Consider the following 24555-nt stretch of genomic DNA (forward strand, 5'->3'; position numbering starts at 1 on the left):
ATAAGCCAGCAACTATTCCAGCTTTGGAAGACAACATTTCCGAAGAAATTCGGGCTATTCCGGCCGAAATGCTCGAAAAAGTTGCCCAAAATTGGACTTTCCGAATGGACCACCTAAGACGCAGCCGCGGTCAACATTTAAATGAAATTATCTTCAAAAAGTAAATGTCATGAACCAATCTAACGTTTCAAATAAAGAACCGATGAGATTTTGCAAATTTTATGCGTTTTTTTTTTTTAAAAAGTTATCAAGCTCTTAAAAAATCACCCTATAGAAGCACACACAAGAAAAAAATTGTAAAACTCGAAAACAGAAGAGTAGAAAAACTAAACAAATTTATATGAATATACATATACAATATATATAAATATACTTATTTATGCTACTTTTAATGATTATTAAATATATTGTATATCTAATTAAATAATTATCTACATCCCGAATAATCAGGGACTGCTTATTATGGTGGTGGAGGAATAGTGTAACACTCCACTGATACCCATGTAAATATTTTACCAACTTGCTCATTCTCTTAATATCTTTTTACATATATACATAATCACATAATTAAAAACCCGAAAATAAGATTTGTATGTCATGTAAATTTCAAGGAAAAATAAATAAATTCAGTACTCAAAATGTCCATCTGCTGAGTGCAAATTTCGATGACTCGTTCGAGCATCGTGACTGTAACTGGTGATTGATACTCGTGATGTTTTTCTCCAAGGCCTGAATCAAAGCGGTATTGACCGCATATACTTTAGACCTTACATATCCCTACAGAAAGTGTCTAACGGTGTAATATCATACGATCTTGGTGGCAAATCGGCCGGCCTAAAACCTGAAATTATCTGCTCACCAAAGTGTCCTCTCAATAAATCCATTGATTGATGCGATATGTGAGAAGTGGCGCCATTTTGTTGAAGCCAAATGTCGTCGAGATCACTAGCTATAATTTCAGGCCTGAAAATAGTCTTTTATCATGCCCCGATAACGGGTACGATCTCACCGACATCATTTTTAAAGAAATATGAACGGATAATGCCACCGACACACATACCACACCCAATAGTTATTTTTTCTGAATGAAGTGACAGCTCTTGAATCTCTTCAGGTTGCTCTTCATCACAACTACGACAATTTTGCTTGTTAACACACATTGAGCCAGAAATTGAATTCATTGCTGAACACAATTTGGTTCGAAATTGTCGGATCATCTTGGATCGTAAAATGCGCCAAATCGTTGCATACGTCGACTATCCACGGTGTTCGTGAATGCTCTCAACTCCGGCGACTCACTTCGTCATGCTGATCATTTATAAATGCACATAGCCATTGAAGTCTGCTTTTAGCGGACGATTTTAATTGATGTAGAAAAACGATTCAGTTAAAAATTTTGACACATATTTCTTTTTTACATCCTTAAGTTCAAAATTCAAAAACAGAAATGTATTTTCATGTTTCCAGTTTTGTGATAACAGTAGTTTAGTGTAAGAACAAGTCAACACAGGCACCAAAAAGACCGCGTTATACTTATACTTTCAGAGCTGGAGTGTTTTCGTCCATCTGGACAACATGACTTAGCCAGCGTATCCGCTGTCTCCTAATTCGCTGAACTATGTGAATGTCGTCGTATATCTCATACAGCTTATCGTTCCATCGAATGCAATGTTCGCCGTGGGCAATGCGCAAAGGGCCATAAATCTTTTGTAGAACTTTTCCCTCGAAAACTCTCAACGTCGACTCATCAGTTGATGTCATCGTCCAAGCCTCTGCACCATATAGCAGAACGGGAATTATGAGTGACTTATAAAGTTATGTTTTTGTTCGTCGAGAAAGGACTTTACTTCTCAATTACCTACTCAGTCCGAAGTAGCACCTGTTGGCAAGAGTTATTCTCCGTTGGTTTTCGAGGCTGCCATTATTGTTGGTGTTAATACTGGTTGCAAGCAGATGAAACTATCTACGACTTCAAAGTTATGTCTGTCAGCAGTGACGTGGGAAACAAGTCGTAAGTGCGACAACTATTTGTTTGATGACAGGATATATTTCGTCTTGCCCTCCTTGTGTATAAAATTAATAAAATCGGGTGAATACTTTCTCTTGCTCCAATATACCTAATATAATATAAGATGTTACAAACATCCAACTCTTGCCAACAGGTGCTACTTCGGACTAATTAGGCAATTGAGAAGCAAAGTCCTCTCCCGACAAACAAAAACCAAACTCTATAAGTCACTCATAATTCCCGTCCTGCTTTATGGTGCAGAGGCCTGGACGATGTCAACAACAGATGAGTCGACGTTGCGAGTTTTCGAGAGAAAAGTTCTGCGAAAGATTTATGGTCCTTTGCGCGTTGGCCACGGCGAATATCGCATACGATGGAACGATGAGCTGTACGAGATATACGACGACATTGACATAGTTCAGCGAATTAAAAGACAGCGGCTACGCTGGCTAGGTCATGTTGTCCGGATGGACGAAAACACTCCAGCTCTGAAAGTATTCGACGCAGTACCCGCCGCGGGAAGCAGAGGAAGAGGAAGACCTCCACTCCGTTGGAAGGACCAAGTGGAGAAGGACCTGGCCTCGCTTGGAATATCCAATTGGCGCCACGTTGCGAAAAGAAGAAACGACTGGCGCGCGGTTATTAACTCGGCTATAATCGCATAAGCGGTGTCTACGCCAATTAAGAAGAAGAAGTTACAAACATCCGGTTGATCTTATGCTTTATATTGGCCAGTATGTGAGTTTCTGATTGAAATTTTTCGCACATTTGTTGCCGTTAATAGTTTGCTGTGAGACCAAAAATTTATAAAAAACGATATTAAAAGAAGCTTCCAATGGTAATCCCAACGTTAGGGCAATATTTAAATTTTAAGTATTGACAATCCTAAAAAACTAAATCGACAGCTGACAAATAGGCTTAGTAAAAATTTAGCGTTGCACGATATAACAATGTGTCTTCATTATTCAAGAATATTTCAAAGATGATGAATGTTTGTATGCGGATTTTTCGAGCAAAATCATCCCAGGCGTTAAAGCATATTTTCACCTTGTTGGGTTTTTTAATCGCGAAATTGCCGCTTTTGGGGTTTTGGGAACCCACATGTGATTCTCGAAAAACAAATGCATCCACAACGTATAACTGTTTTGTGTGGATTTTGGACTGGAGGCATAATTAGACCATAGGATTTTGAAAATGAGGATGGACAAGCAGTGACTGTTACTGGTGCTCGATATCGCGACATGATACCCCAGTTCTTTTTGATGGAACTGAACGATATTGATGTAGCTAATATGTGGTTTTAACAAGATTGTGGCACATGTCATACAACCCACATGCCATACAGCGCGCAAAACACTTTAATTACTGCATGAGCCATGTCCAGGTCGTGTACTCTCGTTTTGGTTACCAAAATCGTGTGACTTAACAGAATTAGAATTCTTTTTATGAGGTTATTTAAAATCAAAGGTCTATAGCAACAAGTTCAAAACCACACGTGCTTTAAAGAGAATATTCAGCGTTGTATCAATGAAAAACTAGTAATCCAAACGTTACAACGATCAGTCAAAATCTTCCCCTAATCATAATATACCCAATAGGGTGATTTCCAACTTACCTCCTTACTTGATCTGCTTTTTGGGTCAATATGCGTGGTATGTTAATCAAGTTAACTGGTAGAGTTTTCTTAAGGGGGTATTCTAGTCTAGAAATCAAATTTTGGGCAGATTTTTGAATTTTATTTAAAAAAACAAATATTTTTACTATCAATTTTTTTATGGTGTTTTTATTGATATCTTAAGAATACGGAAAAAAAATTTACAAAAGAATATTAAAAATTAAAATGATTAGAGGGGGGAGAGACAGGTGTTAAGAAAATGGCGCATCCTGTTGACATTGATCCTGACTCTCCTGGTGGTCTGAAAAAAACAATTCTTAATCAGTAAGGATGCTGTTATAGTCCTTACCTCAGGGAACACGAAAAAAATTTGTTTTGAAAAATGGCGACTGCTGCTTTTTTTTGAAATTCCTGAATTTTTTTTAATATTAAAAACAAAAATTTTGACACGATGCTGGTAGGAGCGATAAAGGATTATATAAAGAAGGTTCACACAAAATTTCAAGTAAATCGGTTGTATAGAACTTGAGATAATGCCGGTACCTTGTGGAAAAAAGTAGTTTCGAGAAAAACGCGTTTAAAAAAGTGAGTCAAACCAAACCGGGCTGGGTACTGCGGCACTAAAGTAACTATAGCTCTTAAAATAATTTTAATTTTTAAAAATCCTTTGGAGGATATGTTCTTAAGGGTCTAAACTTTAAATATATGAAAAAAAATCGATATTTTCAAAATTCTAGAGTAGAAAAAAATGTGATTTAGCGGTGAATAGGAATGAAACTGGTCAGACCTTTGGTCTAAACCTATTATTGCTAATCAAGTGATTTTCAACCTTCGTTTGATGTTTTTCTCATATATTCAGTGCTACTATATATTAAATTTAACCTTTTCTGTCGAATTTTTACCACAAATAAATCGTTTGAGTTAATAAAGTTGATATTATTGTATGTACGTTTGAACTTCTTGGACATAAAACAAAATGTTACATATAGAAGAAGTAGTATGAAACTGTGTGATTCTGTCCAATATCGAACAGTAATTCAATACAGTAGATAGCTGTAAAAAGGGAAAGTTTTGGAAAGAATTTTTTTAAAGGCAGGCATTTCATCATATTCTAAGAAAATGGGTAAAATCAAATTATGCCCACTTTCCATAAAACGGCAGTGTTGAAAGCTACAGAACTTGCGATAATCGGACTATAACTTTTCAAGGCCAAATATCTGTATTTTATACCGCTTTTATTAGCTTAAGCTCTATGTTTGTAACTTTTTTCAGTGTTAATGAAACTGAAAGACACTGACAAAAGAATCAATAAGTTGATAGATAGTGCAAAAATAAAAAATAAAAATAAAACAAAACAAATAATAAATTTTATCCTCTTGCAATTTGCAAGAATCAAAGCCAGCCTTAAGTTGCACAACGTCAACCAAAGAATTGGAATTAAAGCAATTTTATACAAGGACCGTTCCAAAATAAGCAGGACTTAAAAAAAAAGAACATATGGTTTTTTCGACATAATCAATTTATTTTTTTTTTCAAAATATTGTAATTCTGCTTCAATACAGCTTTTTGCACGGTCGAAAAGCATGTCGAACGAGTGTTTTAGCTCGTTGGCCGGTATGACCGCCAGTATGCCGGTGCAAGCCTTTTGAATGGCCTCTATGTGTGCATAATGCTTTCCTTTCATGAGCAAATTCATTTTTCCGAAAAGGAAATGTCGCGCATATCAGGTGAATACGGGGATTGGTTAATGGTTAAAATATCACTTTTGTTCAAATAATCGGTCACAAGCATCGATCGATGAGATCGGGCCCAACACGTCGAATATGGCCCAAATGTTCGGTCAAAATGCGATAAATCGATGGTTTTAAGATGTTCAATCAATGGAGTGTCACTGGACAATCGATAAAGATAGCAGATTCTAACGCACCAGTCGACATATACAGTCTGTCAAGTAAGAGCGTGGTCGTGTTAATTTATAAAAAAAAAATATTTTATGAAACTTTCATATACATTGTACACATTACAACCAATGATGCACTTAAAACGCAATATCTTCACTTCCAATCTATGAAATATCATGAAATTCTCACTGGGCAATCGATAAAGACAGCAGATTCTAACGCACCAGTCGACATATAGATGGCGCCACCAGGGAGCGCTAGATTCAAAAAGTTCTGTTTACTTTGGAAAGCTCCTTGTATATACATAAAAATTCGGCATGAGATTTGATAGAACAACGAAAACATGTTCCAAAATCCTGGTAATTGTTATATGGAAGCTAGATCTAGTTTTAACCCAATTATAGATAACTAACTTGTATTGTTAGGCACAAAGATGTACTGTTATGAGAAAATATGTTTTGTAATTTCCATTGAGGTGACTCAAATAAGTATTGGTCGATATATTCAGCTTAAAGTCACCTGGAAGTTCGAAAATCTTTATATAAGATATATGGGGGCTCAGGGAAGTATTGACCCGGTTTAACCTATTTTTGATATACAGAATAACTATTGCCGGGAAAGAATTCTCTCTGAATTTAAATTGTATATCGATTTGTTCGATCAAAAGTCAACTATAGATACTTGGGTCCACATATTCGGTACCTAGAGGTTTGAACAGTAATAGTTGGATTTTGATAATTTTTGGTCATACGATGGCATACTTTAATGGAAGTTATTGCAAACTTTTAATCCAGTTACAATAATAAATTCTTGTTTTTCTACTAGAAAGTAATAGAATTAAATGGAATTTAAAAATTAGTTATATGGAATGTATGCGTGGTTGTAGTCCGATTTCACCCATTATCACACTGTTTTATAGGAATATAAAAGTAATCTCGGGTACTAAATCTAGTCAAAATCGGTTGGACTGATATCGAGATATGTGATTTTACCAAAAAGTGGGCGGTACTATGCCTATCGTCCAACTACTTTAACTACAAAAATCACATTCGCCCAGGAACACTGTAAAAATGGATGAAACCGAAAGATGAGCTCGTTCACTCCACATATAACGGTACCGTTAAATAATACTAGAAGTGCGATAACTCAATAACTAAACGCGACAGAGACATACTACTATAATCAAATTTAAAATTCACCTTTCCATTTCATCTCCTTCAAAGTAATACTCTCCCGCTGCAATACACTTATGCCAATGAATTTTCCAATCATAGCACTTCGAAAAATCATCGTTCGTGAGGAACATCAGAGCCTTCTTCGATTCAGCTTTTATGCAGTCAAAACAGTGTCCTCGGAGTGGTCATGTGAATTTGCTGATTAGCCAGAAGTTACGCGAAGGTAAATAAGGCGAATGCGGTGGTTGCGGCACGATATTAGTTGAAAATGTGACGAAACGATCGCGAATAATAAGTCTTCTTCTTTGTTCAATAAATTCAGACATAGTAAAAATCTTTTAACTTTTACGGCCTCACAAAAGGACGCATCTCTCAAATACTAATGAATATTTTGACGTGAAAATTAGCATAGATGTCAATAACAGTACTACCAACTTTCCGATTTGAAAAACACGCGAAGTATAAATTAAAAATTCACCTTTCAATTGTATTACAGTAGTACATTTTTACACCAAAGATGGTACGAGTATATGAAGGCTTGATAGGAGCCGGTATTAAAACAGGACCATGGATATGGCACCGTTCACTTTTAGGTGAAATCACATATCTCGGGACCCGCTCGACCGGTTTTAACTAAATTTGGTAAGTGACATTTTTTTACATTTCTATGGAGCAGAGCGAAAATTGTCGAAAGCGAACTGCAACCACGATTACTTCCCATATTACACTATTTTAAATTCCATCTGGTTCTTTCCTTTTCAGAGAACAAATAAAGAAGAAATTGATATGATGAGATGAAATAATAAAAAGTAGACCAAAACCAACAAAAACTGTTGAAGAGATCTATATTTAAAGTTCAGAGAAAATTCTTTCCTGATAATAACAAGTCTGTGTGCCAAAAATGGGTCAATACTTCCCTTAGCTCCCATAAACAAACATAGAAGATGACTTTACTCCATTGGTGATTGTATAGAGGGTACCCTGATAAATCTCAGGGAAAATTTTGTTAGTATGTGACATGTTAATATTTTGAAATAGGGGCAAAAACAGAAAAAATCGGATCGACATTACCCAAAATATGTATAATGCCTTACTTTTTCCTTAAACCTTATATCAAATGTGTCGATCTGTGTATGAGTTATATATCTTATAAATAAAAATAAATCGCAAAATGTGTTGCTAAGCGCATAACTCAATAACGCCTACACCAATTTGGTCCATTCTTTTTTTTAAATGTTCGCTGAGGTTCAATGATTTTTACGGCAAGAAAATTTCGAATAATTGCCAGAAAACCCTTAAAAACAGCCCTGACGAATGAATGTTTGTTGGTTAGTAACGCTAAGAGAACGGCAACACCAATCTTGATGAAATTTTCAGAGGTTATTCTTTGTGGATCAGGGAAAGTTTGGAAATAAAAAAACCATATGGTTTTCACGAGGAAAAGTCGGAAAATTGGATAATTCCAAAAAGTAACTTTTTTATACAATTTTTTTTTTAATATTTGTTTGTTCTGTTTCTCAATATTTTGATTTGTAAATTATTTGATTCGCTAAACCTCGGTTGCTTGCTTTTTTATTCCGGTCATTCAAAAGAGACATTTTTGAAAATTATTCAGTGAAAACATTATGTGTGTCACATGTTTCAATTGCAGATTAAAATTTGATACGAAGCCACGAAGAGGTCGCCATAATATCGGTCGGCGTTCTTTTTGCCATCAACGTATGGCAGCCCAAGGCAAGGCAAAGCAAGAAGTACTCCCAAGATGGGATGACAACGTGCGGAATTATGGATCGCGGTCAATCAGCAAGCGATCGTCACGATGTTACAGCACGACTTTTCAAACAACAGTTACGATGTTTGATGGACTTTCTTTTGAAGCAACGTATATGTGGTGCTGTTAGATGCTAGATATACTCTGTTGAGTGGCAAAATAGAGGTATGGCGCACGCACACATTCTTCTTTGGATGGTGGATGGTTGTGACACCAGATCAAATTAATGAACTCATTTCTGCGGAAATTTTTGATGCAGAGAAAGATCCACTGTATCGGCGTCGCTCACCAGATGACAATGGCAGAACAGTTAGCATTCAATTTAGAGGCGTGAATATCGAAGTTAACAACACATCGAAGTTGAGAACAAATGGATCGTACCATATTCGTCACTGTTGTCTAATTCACATTCAAGAGTCATGTCAATGTTGCGTATTGCAGTTTGGTGAAACAAAATACATTTGTAAGTACGACACCAAAGGAAGCATCATGGCGGTTATTGATTTGGAACGAGGTCGATACGTGAACTGCAATAAAGCGCTTTGTAGGATATTTACTTTTGCAATTCATGAACGTTTTCTGACTGTTGTGCGTCTCGTAGTTAGTTTGGAAAATTACCAAAGAGTCTATTTCAACCCAACAATTGCTAGAACATGATAATCACTGGAATCAAACGATGGACGATGCGATAGATACTTCGAATGCCACTGTAGTCGCACACTTTTCGCGATGATCAGCCCTCAAATCCGCGTCAGTTATAGAATACAACCAAAAATTATATTGCCGAAGACATTTTACATCGTATACGCTAAGAATTGGAAATGGGTCAATATTGGTTGATACTTCCCGTGGTTTGGTGTCAATTCCATGTGTCGTTTATCAATTCATGAAAGATGAACTCACCAGGAATGTTTATACGAACATTGGCCAAATTATCGTAAGTATTGAGTGCACGCGCAATGTTAGCTGCCATAAATACCGAGTTTGTTGACTTAAACTGGAGGATTCGAAGTCAAATTCCGGAAGACTTGCGGTCATACAAATCGATCGAACGTCTTGACAATGAAGACGATGCCGTGAATTATCCATTGGAGTTTCTAAATTCTTCGGAGAGGCTTGATATGCCACCGCATCATTTGCGTGTCAAAGTTGGACCTGTCGTTATGATGTTTCGCAATCTGATTGTGACACACCTATCAAATATAAGGGGCAGAATGCTAGATTCTACGGATTTTTTGAGTTCCAAAAATTTGCTATTTCAGTTCAAACGCATTCCTTTTCCAGTGGAAACTGAATTTGAGATGACGATCAACAGGATAGTCGCATAGTGGGTAACATAAATTTGAAAATGCTATGTTTTTCACACGGCCAGATATACGTGGCGTGCTCACGAGTTGGAAAACTTTTTTGAAAAATCGCTCTCGATTTCGCAATTTATGTCTATATGTGGAACGGCTGAACCGATTTGGCTGAAAATTGGTGATGAGTTAGCTTGGAAGCTCGGGACGGGCATAAGATACTTTCTATCATTTTATCTTAAAAGTCACAACAATTCCTAAATAAAAACAAATATTTTTCAAAACATAAGCATCAAGTCTGTGTTATCTTAATTGTAGTATCTGGGTTTTAGCCGTCGATTTTACAATTACATTGGATGAATATTGAAGAAAGCATTACAATATGATTAGATATAGAGCGTGAGACTTCTGTCTTCTGCTCTACTCCTGCACAATTATTCAATATAACAAGAAGCATATTTATGTGTAACGACATACGATGCAGATGCAGAGATTATGGAGATGTTGTTACATTATGCATATTTATGTATGCGCCATTCCTTTAGTGATTTACGATATCAATAAAAAATGTAGATTGTCAATTTAACTATTCCATTATATTGTTACCCCGATAAATGATACCCTTGACAACAAAAAGAGAGCCGAGGCGCGGATTTAAAGTATTTGATTATATAATTGATTGGATTTCGATCGTTTGGTTGACGTTTTGCACTTTATAGTATTTCTCTACCTTTGATTCTTTCAAGATGCAAGAGTATAAAATGTTCGGTTAGACCCGTTCGTATCCCTTCCTTACTTATGTTAAAATATATTTATTATACCCAGAAAAATAATTTTGCCACAAAGTTTGTAAACAAAAAAGAAAACGTTGGAGACCCAATAACTTGTATTTACACTTAACCAATAAAGTCTGCGTATACACGAAGCATTCCTGAATTAAGTAAAAACACAATGTTACTAAGAAATGCATTACACTTCTCAAAGCCTCCTTAGTTGCTATTGTATGCTGACAAATTCTAATCTAATAGGTCCCATAAATCTCAATTGGATTGTCGTCAGGGGATTCAAAGGGTCCCTGTAAGCTGTCTAGAAGCAATATCCTACAGCAAAGTCTAACTATTTCAGCAGCATGCTTCAGATCGTTATCTTGTTCGAACCAAAACGTCGAAGATATTCTAAGACGCTCTGCACTTTGTGCCAAATTACTTTTTAAAATGTTCAAATATCTCCATTGTTTTATTGCAAATTCAATAAATTCAAGCTGACCCACACCACCAGCCGTACATCAATGTACCAACAACATTTTGTTTTTTATAGACAATTTCTGGTTTGCCCCGCACAGCTTGAGCGACTCTATCATGATATCCAGCTTTCAGTAAAATTTTTTTAGCAGCAAAATGATAATTAAAGCTTACAATGAGTCATGTGTAGAAGTTCACACAAGTGAGGAAAGTTCTCTGATAGCCATTCACTTGGGATTGGCCGGAAACGACTCTTTTACATATGGCTCAAGCAGCTCACAACTTCCGATCGTCCGGTCCCTTAATTGGGAGGTGCCGCTGCCCATCTGGTTGATGTCCTCGTGATAATAAAGGCTGCCTTCACAACCGTCCAAGAAATGCGATGGACGGGACAAGGACAAGGAGGCAAGTAGGTTCTTGTGGCCTTTACTACAGTGGCTATATAAAGGAGCCCAAGCGTGGTGTGGGATTCGTGGTGGGAGAGAGACTCCGTCGCCCAGTACTATCAGCTGGTCCACAGGGGTAATTCTCGAAAATTCTACGAAAAATGGGGCGACTACAAGAAGGTTTCAAGACCGGACCATACTCTTGTAGAGTCCCCAAAGGTGATCTTGTAACCGATGCCCAGAGCATACCAAAATTGTAGAGGAAACAATTGTCCAGCCGGCTGGATGGCAGTGAATGCCAAACGCCAGAAGAAGGCGAACCGGATTCCCCAATCGATGACGATAGAGCAGACGTTCCATTGTCTTACCATGAAAAAGTTAGAATAGCAATTACCCGTCCAAAGAACAATAAAGTGGCGGGGGCCGATGGATTGCCGGCCGAGCTATTCAAACACGGTGGCGAAGAACTGATAAAGAGCATGCATCAGCTTCCTCGTAAAATATGGTTGGACAGAATCATGCCCAACGATTGGAATTTAATATTGCTCTGCGCAGTCCACAAAAAGGGAGACCCCACAATCTGCGCCAACTACCGTGGGACAAGCCTCCTCAACATCGCGTGTAAGGTTCTATCGAGCGCATTGTGTGAAAGGTTAAAGCCCACCGTCAACAAACTGATTGAGCTTTACCAGTGTGGCTTTAGACCAAGCAAATCAACAACTGACCAGATATTCACCATGCGTCTAATCTTGGAAAAGACCGTGAAAAAAGAATCGACACATACCATCTCTTCGTCGATTTCAAAGCTGGCTTTGACAGCACGAAAAAGAGCTCAGAAAGAGCGCCATAAAGGCCACGATGTCTGAATTTGTTATGCCCGCAAAACTAATATGACTATGTAAACTTACGTGGAGTAACACCAAAAGCTCCGTCAGGATCGGGAAGTACCTCTCCGAGCCGTTCGATACCAAACGAGGTTTCACACAAGGCGACTCTCATTCGTGTGACTTTTTCAATCTATTTCTGGAGAAAATAATTCGAGCTACCGACCTAAATAGAGAAGGCACCATCTTCTACTAGAGTGTACAGCTGCTGGCGTACACCGATGATATTGACATCATTGGCCTTAGCAACGGCGCCGTTACTTCTGCTTTCTCCAGAATGGATAAGGCATCGAAGCAAATGAGTATGGCAGTGAACGAGGGCAAGACGAAATATCTCCTGTCATCAAGCAAACAGTTGTCTCACTCTCGAATTGGCACCCACGTCACTGTTGACAGTCATAACTTCGAAGTTGTAGATAATTTCGTCTATCTTGGAACCAGCATCAACACCAACAACAACGTCAGCCTAAAAACCCAACGCGGGATATCTCCTGCACCAGGTGCTACTTCGGACTAAGTAGGCAGTTGGGAAATAAAGTCCTCTCTCGACGAACAAAACCAAACTCTTTAAGTCACTCATTATTCCCGTCCTGCTATATGGTGCAGGAGCATGGACGATGACAGCATCTGATGAGTCGACGTTGCGAGTTTTCAAGAGAAAAGTTCTGCGAAAGATTTATGGCCCTTTGTGCGTTGGCCACGGCGAATATCGCATTCGATGAACGATGAGATGTATAAGATATAAAAGTACGACGATATTGGCAAAGTTCAGCGAATTAAAAGACAGCGGATACGCTGGCTAGGTCATGTTATCCGGATGGACGAAAACACTTCAGCTCTGAAAGTATAACGCGGTCTTTTTGGTGCCTGTGTTGACTTGTTCTTACACTAAACTACTCTTATCACAAAACTGAAAATATGAAAATACATTTCTGTTTTTAATTTTGAACTTAAAGATCTAAAGAAGAAATATGTGTCAGCATTTTTCACTGAATTGTTTTTCTACATCACTTAAAAACGTCCGCTGAACGCAGACTTCAATGGCTATGTGCATGTATAAATGATCAGCATGACGAAGTCAGTCGCTTTAGCCATGGATATCTGTTCGTCGGTATATACACGATAGACAACCCTCAGTATTTGAGATATAAAGAAAAAATCAAATTTCTTTTAATTTAAGAAAAATAAAATCAAATATTTTATATCCCGGTTTTGATTTTCAGGATGTTTTAGATACTCTCTTTGGTAAAAAACCTATTTTAGCCTAGAAATGTGAACACTATAATTTTTGAGAATATGAGAATGCTACCAAAAATAGTTACTGTTTTTTATGGGGCGAGCAAGACAGCAAACGAAGATGCAATGTAATATTTTCGACCTTCTATAAATAACTTAACGTTATTAATATTGGAGCATCAGTTGGTAAACTTATATTGCGAGAGATGTGCTGGCTAATTTTTTTTGCTTCTAAGTCACACCATGATATCCGTTGATTCGAATTATTTGTGCGCAATTGCACCATTTAGACTTTAAGTGCATAAAAAAGGTTAAATTAAATAAGCTTCTAATTGCTACATTTAAAAAATATATTATATTTCTTAAAATATGGATACGTATATAATATGGATTTAAGCATAAACATAGACATTTAATGGCCAAAAAATTTCCAAATCTTAAAATAATCCAATAGAGAATAAGGTTTAAATTTAAAATTGACACTACTAATGTATATTACGAGAAAAATAAACAAATTGCTAGCTAAAACCATATGCATATCAATATTTTACAAGAACTTTTTATTCTCATTCGATCGAACGAGTTAAAAGTGCCAAAGTGATAGCCTTTTCGCATAGCCAAATAAATTTAGTATATTAAGATTACAATTGATAAATTAGTTTTGTCTTTTCGCGCAGCCGGTTACTCCATTAACGATCAACTATGTGCTTAACAATTCGCAGAGTTGCATTCCAGCTTCAACTCGGTTCGCTTAAGAATTAATGTAGTAAATAAGATTTTCTTTTTACATGGTAAATCGGTCTAAATTAGCACTTTAATTGAGCAAAGGGCGGTAAATTGATCAATTAAATCCAGTGCAAAAAGGCTATTAATCACCACATGCTCAAAACCTTGCACGCGAGCTTATGGCATGAGTCATAAAGTGGAAATATTTGTAAAATAGTTTGAATTCATCATAAAATATTGGCTGGTATTTTTGGTTGATTGACTATTTGTTGTATTATTGTTGTACAAAGGAAATTAAAAGCAATTTCCGAAGTCAAATTTGAAGAAACCAAAAAAACGCTCTCCGTAAAAATAGTTTTTTGTTACAAAGGATAATACCACAAGAAAGGATCGATTTACTAAATTTCATGGATTTTATGTTTATGCTAACCTTTACCAACTTTACTAATAACGTCGAATTTTTATTGTGACACTGGATCCGTTTTAATTGCATAGGACCCATATGTCTGGTTGCATCCACCGTAATGTAAGTGCTTTAATGGCGGCCCCCAATATCATTGAACGGTTCTTTTAATTATCTTGATTATGTTGTTGCTGATGCTGGTGAAAATGTTTTATCATACGTCGAACATGAAGACTCTTGGGGGTTGCTTCGTTTGGTTTATGCTCACATAGTTCCATTTGAATTTTGTTGTCGTTAAGGTTTGATTCACTTCTGCCTTCCAAGGCCATACGTTGTGTATTTAATATTGGATTTACTGACTTTGAAGATGTATTTTTTGTAGCGTAGCAATCTTCAAAACCTTCCGTACAACTTTTTCCATTAGACGATTTACTGACCCCACATTGTTTTATAAATGCCTCTACTGATATGGGTTGTTGTTGCAGCATACGCCATTCTATAACCGCACTTGGTTTCAAAGAATGGGGATGACTTGAATTGGTACGTTTATGTATGATATTATTCTCATTATCAGAGTCATCATAATTCTCTGCACTATTTTTGGAACAGCTAATGCTTTTTGAAATCGAACTAAATAATTCTTGGTGTTCTTTATTATTTTGATCAGCGGTAAATGAAAATGTCTGCTTGCTATGCTCATCGATATCATTTGCAACAACGTCGATCTCATCTTGCTCTTGCTCCTGTTCGCGGTTGTACTCGATCTCTAGTGGCGATAAAGCACAAGTTTGTGAAACGGGAAGTGTATACGGATGAGTATTTTTTGTCTCAGCAGGCATATGTTGCAGCCGGTACTTTCCATTTTCCTCTGTTTTTTTTTTTAGAAATTGAGCGTATTCTAATGCATCAAAAGTAGATGCATGCTGATCTCTTTCTCTTAATGTTGTAGTGAAAATGTTTCGGTCGGGAGCCAAGAGAGATGCTACGTCAAATTGCCGCTTATGCATATGCGTATAATAATTTGTTTTTGCCCCAGTAAAGGAATGTGGTGCAACAGTCGATATGGCCGTTCCATTAATTAAAGAAATTTTCGAGTTTTTGTGATTATCGGTAACGGACTGTTCAGACAACGATTGCGTTGCGGGGTCATTTGTATGCAGGTTATCTAATTGCCCATTGCTACAAAGTTTATAATATTCTTGCTGTGAACATGTAGAATATCCATTTTTGAATGCTGTAACTGACGGCATACACCTATAGTGTTCCATAATAGCTGTACCAAAATAACTGTCTTGAATGTGCTGTTGCGCTTGCTGTAACGAAGACGACGATGGGGGAACTCGCAATAATGGGTTCAAATAATTAAATGAACGCGCATTAGATGTCCTAAAATCATGCGTCGTAGTTAAACTGTTTCCTGGTGGTGGTAATTGGAGCAAACGTGTTGATGTTAATTGGGTTGATGATAGGTCGAGTGGCGGCGGACTAGGAGACTCTGTGCTGCCATCATCTAACGATAAACCCATATGTTTTCGTACTTTACGTTGTGCCTTACGACGTCTGAAATCACCTCTACGAAAATCGTCAATATTTGCCGGATGTATGGCCCAGTAATGGCCCTTTCCATTGGCACTACGTCCAGATTTAATGAAGCAATCATTCAATGATAGGTTGTGTCTTATAGAATTACGCCAACCTGGTCCACGAGCACGAAAGTAAGGATAGTTATCTAAAATATGCTGATATATATCAGAAAGTACGAGTTTTGTTTCGACAGAACTCAGTATTGCCATCGCTATAAGACCTATATAGCTGTACTGTGGTTTTGGCTCCTCTGGATGAACCATTCGCTGTGGGAATAGTGACATTGACAAATCCAAACGGTTTCCATGTGCTAACGTAAACGGGACATATGGTCTAACACTACTTATGTTAGGGCAGGAATAATTACTTTCCGTCTTCATATCTATAGACTCTAAATTACATTTGTTTTCTCCATTTACTACAAATTGCAAACCGGGACCAGGCCTGCTTCCATAAACTGCTGTCGTATTTTGTTGAAAACAGTGCAAGCGATCTATATTTAACGCATAGTTATATAGTTGCAAACGATACTGTTCTAGAGAATTGGGAGATGGTATCAAAACAAGATTTTCCCTTCTTACATTTTGAACATTCATATAAGATGCTGATACAACAGGACCGGATTGTTCATCAATTTGCCGTAAGGAAGCAGCGTCCGATGATAATAAATATGCATTTTTTACTCCTGATGCCACGGAAGTAGTAGTATTGGCATCATACGGTTCTGAGAAATATTTTAGTAAGTTAGAGTCCAAATATTTATTCACTGTTTCCATTGAATTCCCTAATGCAATTGTATTGGAAGGATCAGTCTGTTTAGTGCAAGCTGAGTTTATAATCTGCATACTGAAATGACAACAATAATATATAATAAACAATAATTATAATTACACTCTCATAACATATTGCATGGAGAGTACAGTTACACCCTAAAATAGTCGAAATATACTATTTACAATTCTATGAAAACTTGCGTTCGCGATAGTTTTTCTCTTCGTCTTTTTGAGTCCTTTCAACGGTCTCACATAGGACTATTTGTATGAAAAATCCGGATAAAATTGTTACGTAATTATTCCAAATATATTAATTCATAAAACATGAAATATAAACAAGTGTTTTTTTCCATAGCCTTTTTTGACAGATCACACGTGAGTTTCGCGCGCTTCTCTCAACATAATCGGCCTACTGAGCGCACTATTCGCAAAACCAGCACCCATCTTGAAACCCAGATACATTGTTGGTTAATATTCTACCGAAAAGACCACTGAAAATTCACAAAAAAACCGTGGATAGGCGATTCGGCGCCGTTCGTAGTAACTCGGACTGACATATGGAGCAACTTGGCGCATTTTACGTCGAGATCTTAAATTGAAAGCTTACCAAATACAGCAAAACATCACGTGTGTGATATACCAGTCGAAAAGCTCGAACATGTAGCAGAATCCAACATTTAAAGGAGATAACCTTTAAAAAATAAATGCTTAAATTTATATTTTTTCGAATGATAATAAACATCCCCCATTAAATTTGAAGTTCCCTTGTTCTTTCTTTAAAAAGGTAGGAAACCTCAAAATGGATCGGTCTTTATATTACAATATTAAATAAAACTATAATAATCAAAACGCGTGTTTACTATTTTTACATTGGTTATTATCTTTGATAACCAACTATTTTTATGGCATTCATTTTTTATAAATATTTTTGTCATTGCTCTTTTACTTTTATTATTTAACATTTTTATATTTTTATTTAATATTGTTTTTTGTTCATTATGACTTTCCGAACTGCTCTGTGAAAGGCGAGTCGGAACGCTTTGTTTCTTGCTGGCTTTGTGATGGGCTTGCCCATCTTAAATGTGCTGGACTGACAGGAAGGATATTGGATTCTATTCTTGACAGTAAGGGCTTGCGCTGGTCTTGTTTAAAATGCAGACCAACAGAAATTTAATTGCTTAAAGTTTTTAAGCAGGCGCGCAGTGGTTTCAAGGAGATTGGTCGAGAGCTTGAAACCCTTACTGAAAAATTTAGGCATTATGAAACGCTGTTTCAATCATTTCAATGCCAAAATGTGCAGGAAGATAATCCAAAACCTTCATCTAAACGTAAACGTCCGTCTGATGAAGATACCACTGTATCTTCCTTAAAAAGAATGCCCCCACCTACTATTGACCTCATAAATCTTTCATCCCCTTGTCCTCAAGGAGAGAAGGTTCCGTCTGCTCAGGATACAGAGAAAACTGTTACTGAAAACGGTAAGCGGAAAACTTCTCAAGATCCGCCTCCAAATACCTCCAAGTCAACTAATATAAACTTTGTTGCAATACCGCGGAAAAAGGCAATTTTTATCTCGAGACTTGCTGCGGATACCACAGTTGATGATATAAATAGTTACACCTCGTCGAAATTAAAAACGGTAGATACAGACATCCGTAAATTTAATTTCAAATACAACAGGGATATTTCGTCGTTTAAGATCGACGTATCCGCTGACAATATTCAGTTGATACTTGAGAACTCATTCTGGCCATCTGGGGTCTTCCTGCGCGAATTCGAGCACAAATGTGATAAGCCCCCTGTAGTTATTACTAAAATATCAAGAAATACCGTGAATAAAAAAACTAATTATCAATAATTCGCTGATTATGTATTATCAAAATGTTAGAGGTCTTAATACAAAACTTACTGACTTGTATTTAAATAGCATTCATTGTAACTTTAAAATCATTGCTTTCACTGAAACTTGGCTAAAGCCTCAGATTTTTGATAATGAAATATTCAACAGCGAATTCGAAATCTTTATATATGACCGGCTGAACAGAAAAGGAGGTGGTGTCTTGTTTGCTATTCATTCTTCAATTCCATCTGAAGAAGTCGATGTTCCGCATTCAGACTTCATAGAATTTAAGTTCATTCGTATTTGCGCTAATAGTGGCCATATCTACATAACTTTATCTTATATACCGCCTCACTCGGACATACCTGTATATATGCAGCATGCTTCATTAATAAATAATGTTTTCTCAATGGCTAATAATACTGATTCCATGATTGTTTTGGGAGATTTCAATTTACCGTGCGTTTCATGGACATCTATTGATGATTATACCATTCCTATTAGAACTCGCTTATGTTTTAACGAGTTCTTAGATAAAATGTCGGAGTTGGGTCTTAAACAAATTAATTTAATTTCAAACGAGTTTGTTAAGTTCTTAGATCTAGTTTATGTTGATAACGCTTCAATGTTCTCCGTTACCCGATGTGATTCTTTGCTTCGGCCAGAGGACCCGTATAATCCTGCTTTGGAAATTAACATCAAAATCATAGCTAACTTTGCTCATAATAATACAAAAGACCTTTGATTTCGGTTCAACTTCGCGAAAGCTAATTTTAAGAAGATTAATTACGAACTTTCTAAAATAACTTTGCCAGATTACAGCGCCAATATTGAATTTAGTGCTTCCCTTTTTAATGAAACTATTTTCAACTTATTTTAAAAATATGTTCCGAAATGTGTTTTTACTCAAAAAATTAGTTCTACTTTATGGTTTGGGAAAGAATTATGTAAATTAAAAAATAGAAAATCTCGTGCTTTTAAACTTTTTAAAAAAAGTGGTTTAGTTGCTGACTATTCAAAATATTTTAAATTGCGTCGACAATTTGCTGAAGTTAACAAAATATGTTTTAATAATTATATAAATAAAATAAAAAATAGTATTATACGTAATCCAAAATTGTTCTATGGTTTCGTCAACTCCAAACGCAGGATTTCTAATTTTCCGTCCGCTAGGAAATATAAGTCTAGTATGTCTAGTGACAGTCACACCATTTCTAATATGCTCACTGAATTCTTTAAGTCCATTACTCTACTCTTCAAAATCTCCAAAAAATGTTCCGCATCAGCACAAGTTATGTCCGATTTCTGTCATTAATGCACCTACCATTTCCGAAGCAGTCGTCTTATATCAGTTAAATATGTTAGAACAATCATATAATTATGTCCCAGATATGATTCTCTCATGCTTTCTCAAGAAATGTGCCAAATATATATACCAACACCTAACAAAACTATTTATCCCATCTCTTATTCAAGCCTTATTTCCATCCATATGGAAAAAGTCATTTATAATTCCTTTACATAAGAGTGGATTTAGGTCATCTATTGAAAACTATAGGACAATAGCAAAGTTGTCTGCAATACCTAAACTTTTTGAAGCAATTATAACAGACGACATAACCTTCCGGATCTCTTCACTAATTTCTTGTTCTCAGCACGGTTTTCGTAAAGGGAAATCTACAATAACTAATTTACTTGAATTTGTACTGATGTTATATACACAGGTTTTTCACGTAGATCTGTAGGTTGGACCAAGTATGCAGTTTTGTTGATCTGAGAGTAACTATGGACCCCAAACTCAATTTTAATCTTCACGCATCTTTCACGGTTTTTAAAGCTAAAGGCGCTCTTAATTTTGTGAACAAAGAATTTAGAGATCCGCTTATTCTTTTTATATCTCTGGAGAGGGCTATATTAGAGTATGCTTCTGTGGTTTGGAACCCTAGTTACCAAGTCCATTCGGATAAGTTAGAGTCCGTTCAAAAACATTTTTTTACTTTTTGCCTTAAATCATTTGCATTTGGATTCCAGTTTAAATCTTCCCCCTTACACTAACCGTTTAATACTTATAAATCTCCCGACACTCGCTAGTCGCAGGGAGATGCTTGGTGAAATATTTCTTGTAAAACTCCTGAATGGGTCAGTCTGTAGCCCATTTCTCTTATCTAATATTAATTTTAACGTTTCCGCTCGCTATACTAGTCAGTTTAGACCCTTACTTTTAAAATTTTCTAAAACAAATTTTAAGTTAAACGAACCATTCCGCCGTATATGTCATGATTTCAATTCTCATTCCAGCACATTTTATATAACTTACCCACTCTTTACCATTAAAAAAATTATTTTATCTACTCTTAACAACTAACATTTAAAAATTATAAACTTTAATTTAATTCTTAATTTTGGCTGTTGAACTTTTTGTTTCTGTAGCTGAGCAGCTTAAAACTCTCTTGCCTTTTATGACTCGGCTAATTCCGCTCGTTCGCGGATTGCTCCCCTCGCGTCGGTAATCGCTGGGTATTATTATTATTAATTAAGTGAGGGAAATAAAAAGAAAAAATCGATGCGTAATCTGGACTATGCAGTGGATGACTCATATAATCGAAGTTTTGGATGCTTAAGAAATCAGTTGTTTCATTCGATGTGTCGCGTCGACGCAGTGGCGTAGTAAAGAATGATTCATATTAGCGGTTAGCTTTCCTGATTTCTTTAAACATAACTGGCAAACAAATGGTGGTGTACTATTTAGAATTTCTCTTCTGCTTTGTTCGAGTGGTATGGTTGCCACTCGTCCAGTTTCTCAAAGAAATAGGTAATCATTTGCTTGTAAGTACTTCGTCAAACAATTGTTGTTGGAATCGTCTCACCTGGAAACACTTAAACTGGCGACTGTTGTTCACTTTCTGGCTTATACGCATAACACAACGATATAGACGTGTTTCGAAGCATTGCAATCGTATTTTTAACATTTCTCTCGACCAATTTTTTTACAGTATAATTTTTATGAAATGTTGAATGTATCCTGGTCTTACTGCCTACAATTGTCTAAACCACACGATAGGTCATATGACGATATTGCACTATCAGTTTCCGCACAGCATCAAAAGTTCCCGGGACAACAACTGATTTTGGACGATCCTCACGAAATTCCACTTGGAGTGACATTGAATGAATTCACTATATTATCAAACATTGATCTTTCATTGCCGTCATTTAATTAAGTTGCACTGTTGCTGAGTATACATATATTAATAATAGTTCTTATGTATTTAAATGAAATTATTGTGAAAAGATTCTGAAATTCGAATTATTGTGATTATAAAACTTACTTCACGTACAAAAAGTTATCACATTTTTTATTAGTTTATTTGCATAATAGTTACTGCAATTAACTGTAATTTTATACTTAAGTTTAAGTAAATAAATTAAAATTTAAAATTTTCAATCCTTATCGCTTTTTATAATTTACTTAATTGACAATTATGTTGTCAATAGATACATGTACTTATTTCAGAAAAAAGAACAACGTTATTCTATTCATTTCACTTAAAATTTTTCACCAAAACGTATTAATTTAAATCTGTTGCACGAATTAACAAATTTGTTTAAGTTCTTGTTGTCTCTCTACATTTTACTCTATGTTTCTTCAATTTGTTTTTGTGACAATTCTTACAACCTAAACCGAAAAAATTAACGGTAAATATTGTATTTGTTGTAATATTGTACTCTAGCATTTTTGCATATGATCATAAAGGGGGGAGCTTTCGAAACAAATGAAGTAAAGTCCTCAATTTACACCCTTATGGATAAACCTTCCTATACCTCAGTTAAATAATGTACATAAGATAATAAACTAATAATGATGACATGACTATTACTTCGATGATATTCATATTTTGTGCAGAAAATTAAAACATATTTTCTCGAAACTTTTTTTTTAACCTTGTTGACACGATTCTTGATTTGTTTAATTTTTTTTGGTAAAGTTCAGTAAAACCGGTAATGTTCAAATAAAATTGTAGGACTTTTTCATGAAAAAATCATTTATTCTCGATTCCCTATTAATTCAAATGAATTCTAGAGCCATTTACCATTTTGTCGCAAAAATCGTGCTATTAACTGCCAACCATTTAGATATAAATTCGCTTTTGATAGAGCGAACGGAACACCTTTGGGATAAAAAGCAGTATGGAAAGCTTTTTCATTTGACGAGATATTACATGGGCTATTGCCTCAGGCAATGATGCAATCTTTGAAAAAAATGTTCGGATCGGATTACTACAAGGTTTGTCCGGAAAGTAATAGGACTGAGCCGATTAAAAAAAATTTATTGAATGCGATTTCTAAGCATTGAAGGTGCATGCAGCTTGAATCCCCTCTGTCGTCTCAAAATGCTAGGCTTTCATCGGTATTTTTAGGCAAGGAAACTCGGGATCATACTCCCAGATCCATGACTCGTTATCTGTAATTACGTTACTCAAAAATGGGGGGTTACTTTCACACATGTCCAAATTTTTTTGGCACACTTCCACTTGCCGCAATTTTTGGTCGTCAGAGAGCACTTTTGGGACCATATTCGCGCACGGCTTGCATATGTTCATATTTTGATAAATTTAATATCTGGGCAATTAAACAAATACTTAGTCGACGGTCTGAGTGGAAAACTTTGCGCACACGAGTCACATTGTCGGTGTTTGTAGAAATCGCAGGCCCTCCAAAAATGCCTCGTGTCATCCAAATACACTACTTCTTGCTAACGCAACATCTGGGTAAGCCTGCTTCATCATATCAAACGTCTCTCTCATGTATTTACCGAGTTCCACACAGAATTTAATCGCGTACCTCTGCTCTAACGATCGCTGGATTTTCGGCTTGCACCACTCACTGAAACACATCGCGCGAAAATGTTGTCCTGACTCTCCCGGAGACAACTGACCAGCGTTTGTTAGCTAAGAAAGCCCTCTACCGAATCCAGTCGGTGCGCGAGTTAAGGAACGAATTCCTTATAATAGTAACAAACATCAAAACAACCTTTTGTTTCAGTAAACAGAATGCAAACAACCTTGAGTTGGAACAATTGAAATTCGGTATCACTACAACAAACAATCCTAAACAACAACCTTATCTTAAAACAAAACAAATGTATCTAAGCAAACAATATACATATATGTAAACAAACCTAAACAAATAATATAATCTGTATCTAAACAAACTATCAACTAGTAATAAGTAAACATACTAGTTAGTATAAATAGAAGTAAGAACCATGTAATAAGTACACATTTCGGTGCATCTCAAAATATATTCCTTTGACTCATTTTTACTTCTGGTAAAAATTAACTCGCGCACGCTCTGAAGTACAGTCGCGGTGAAAGAAAATCAGTCCTAATACCTTCCGGATAATAATGGTTAAGCGATATTGCTTCAATGTTGCCGAACTTATAGTTTTTTCTTGTTACTTTTAAATCTATACGAGTATATATGTATAAAAATGAAAACCGTTTTCCATTGTCACGGCATCATGCGTGAATGGCTGGTCCGATTTCACTAATTCTTTTTTTGTTGTATTTGTTATTATTAGGAGAAGGTCCTTATGTAAAAAAAAATTACGAAAGTTGCCGGAAAACGCCTGGAAACAGTCCTTTTCTTTTTCCCATACAAACGAATGTATATACATATGTAAGTAAAAATGAGTGTTTGTTTGTTAGTAACGC

The 24555-nt window shown here is 36.1% G+C and overlaps 1 protein-coding gene across 1 annotated transcript; it reads right to left on the bottom strand.

Annotated features, from left to right (window-relative positions):
• Positions 1 to 2540: 2540 nt before the first annotated feature.
• On the bottom strand, positions 2541 to 22208 carry LOC105233774 (uncharacterized). The gene has a single exon (XM_049459633.1). The coding sequence runs from the start codon at positions 17071 to 17073 to the stop codon at positions 14812 to 14814; it is 2262 nt and encodes a 753-aa protein (XP_049315590.1). The 5' UTR covers positions 17074 to 22208; the 3' UTR covers positions 2541 to 14811.
• Between the last annotated feature and the right edge of the window lie 2347 nt (positions 22209 to 24555).

This window comes from Bactrocera dorsalis, chromosome 6 (genome assembly GCF_023373825.1).
Source record: "Bactrocera dorsalis isolate Fly_Bdor chromosome 6, ASM2337382v1, whole genome shotgun sequence".
NCBI classification, from domain to species: Eukaryota; Metazoa; Arthropoda; class Insecta; order Diptera; family Tephritidae; genus Bactrocera; species Bactrocera dorsalis.

Excerpts from the sequence above, each read along its gene's own strand:
- LOC105233774 (XM_049459633.1), bottom strand. The coding sequence starts at position 17,073 with ATGCAGATTATAAACTCAGCTTGCACTAAACAGACTGATCCTTCCAAT.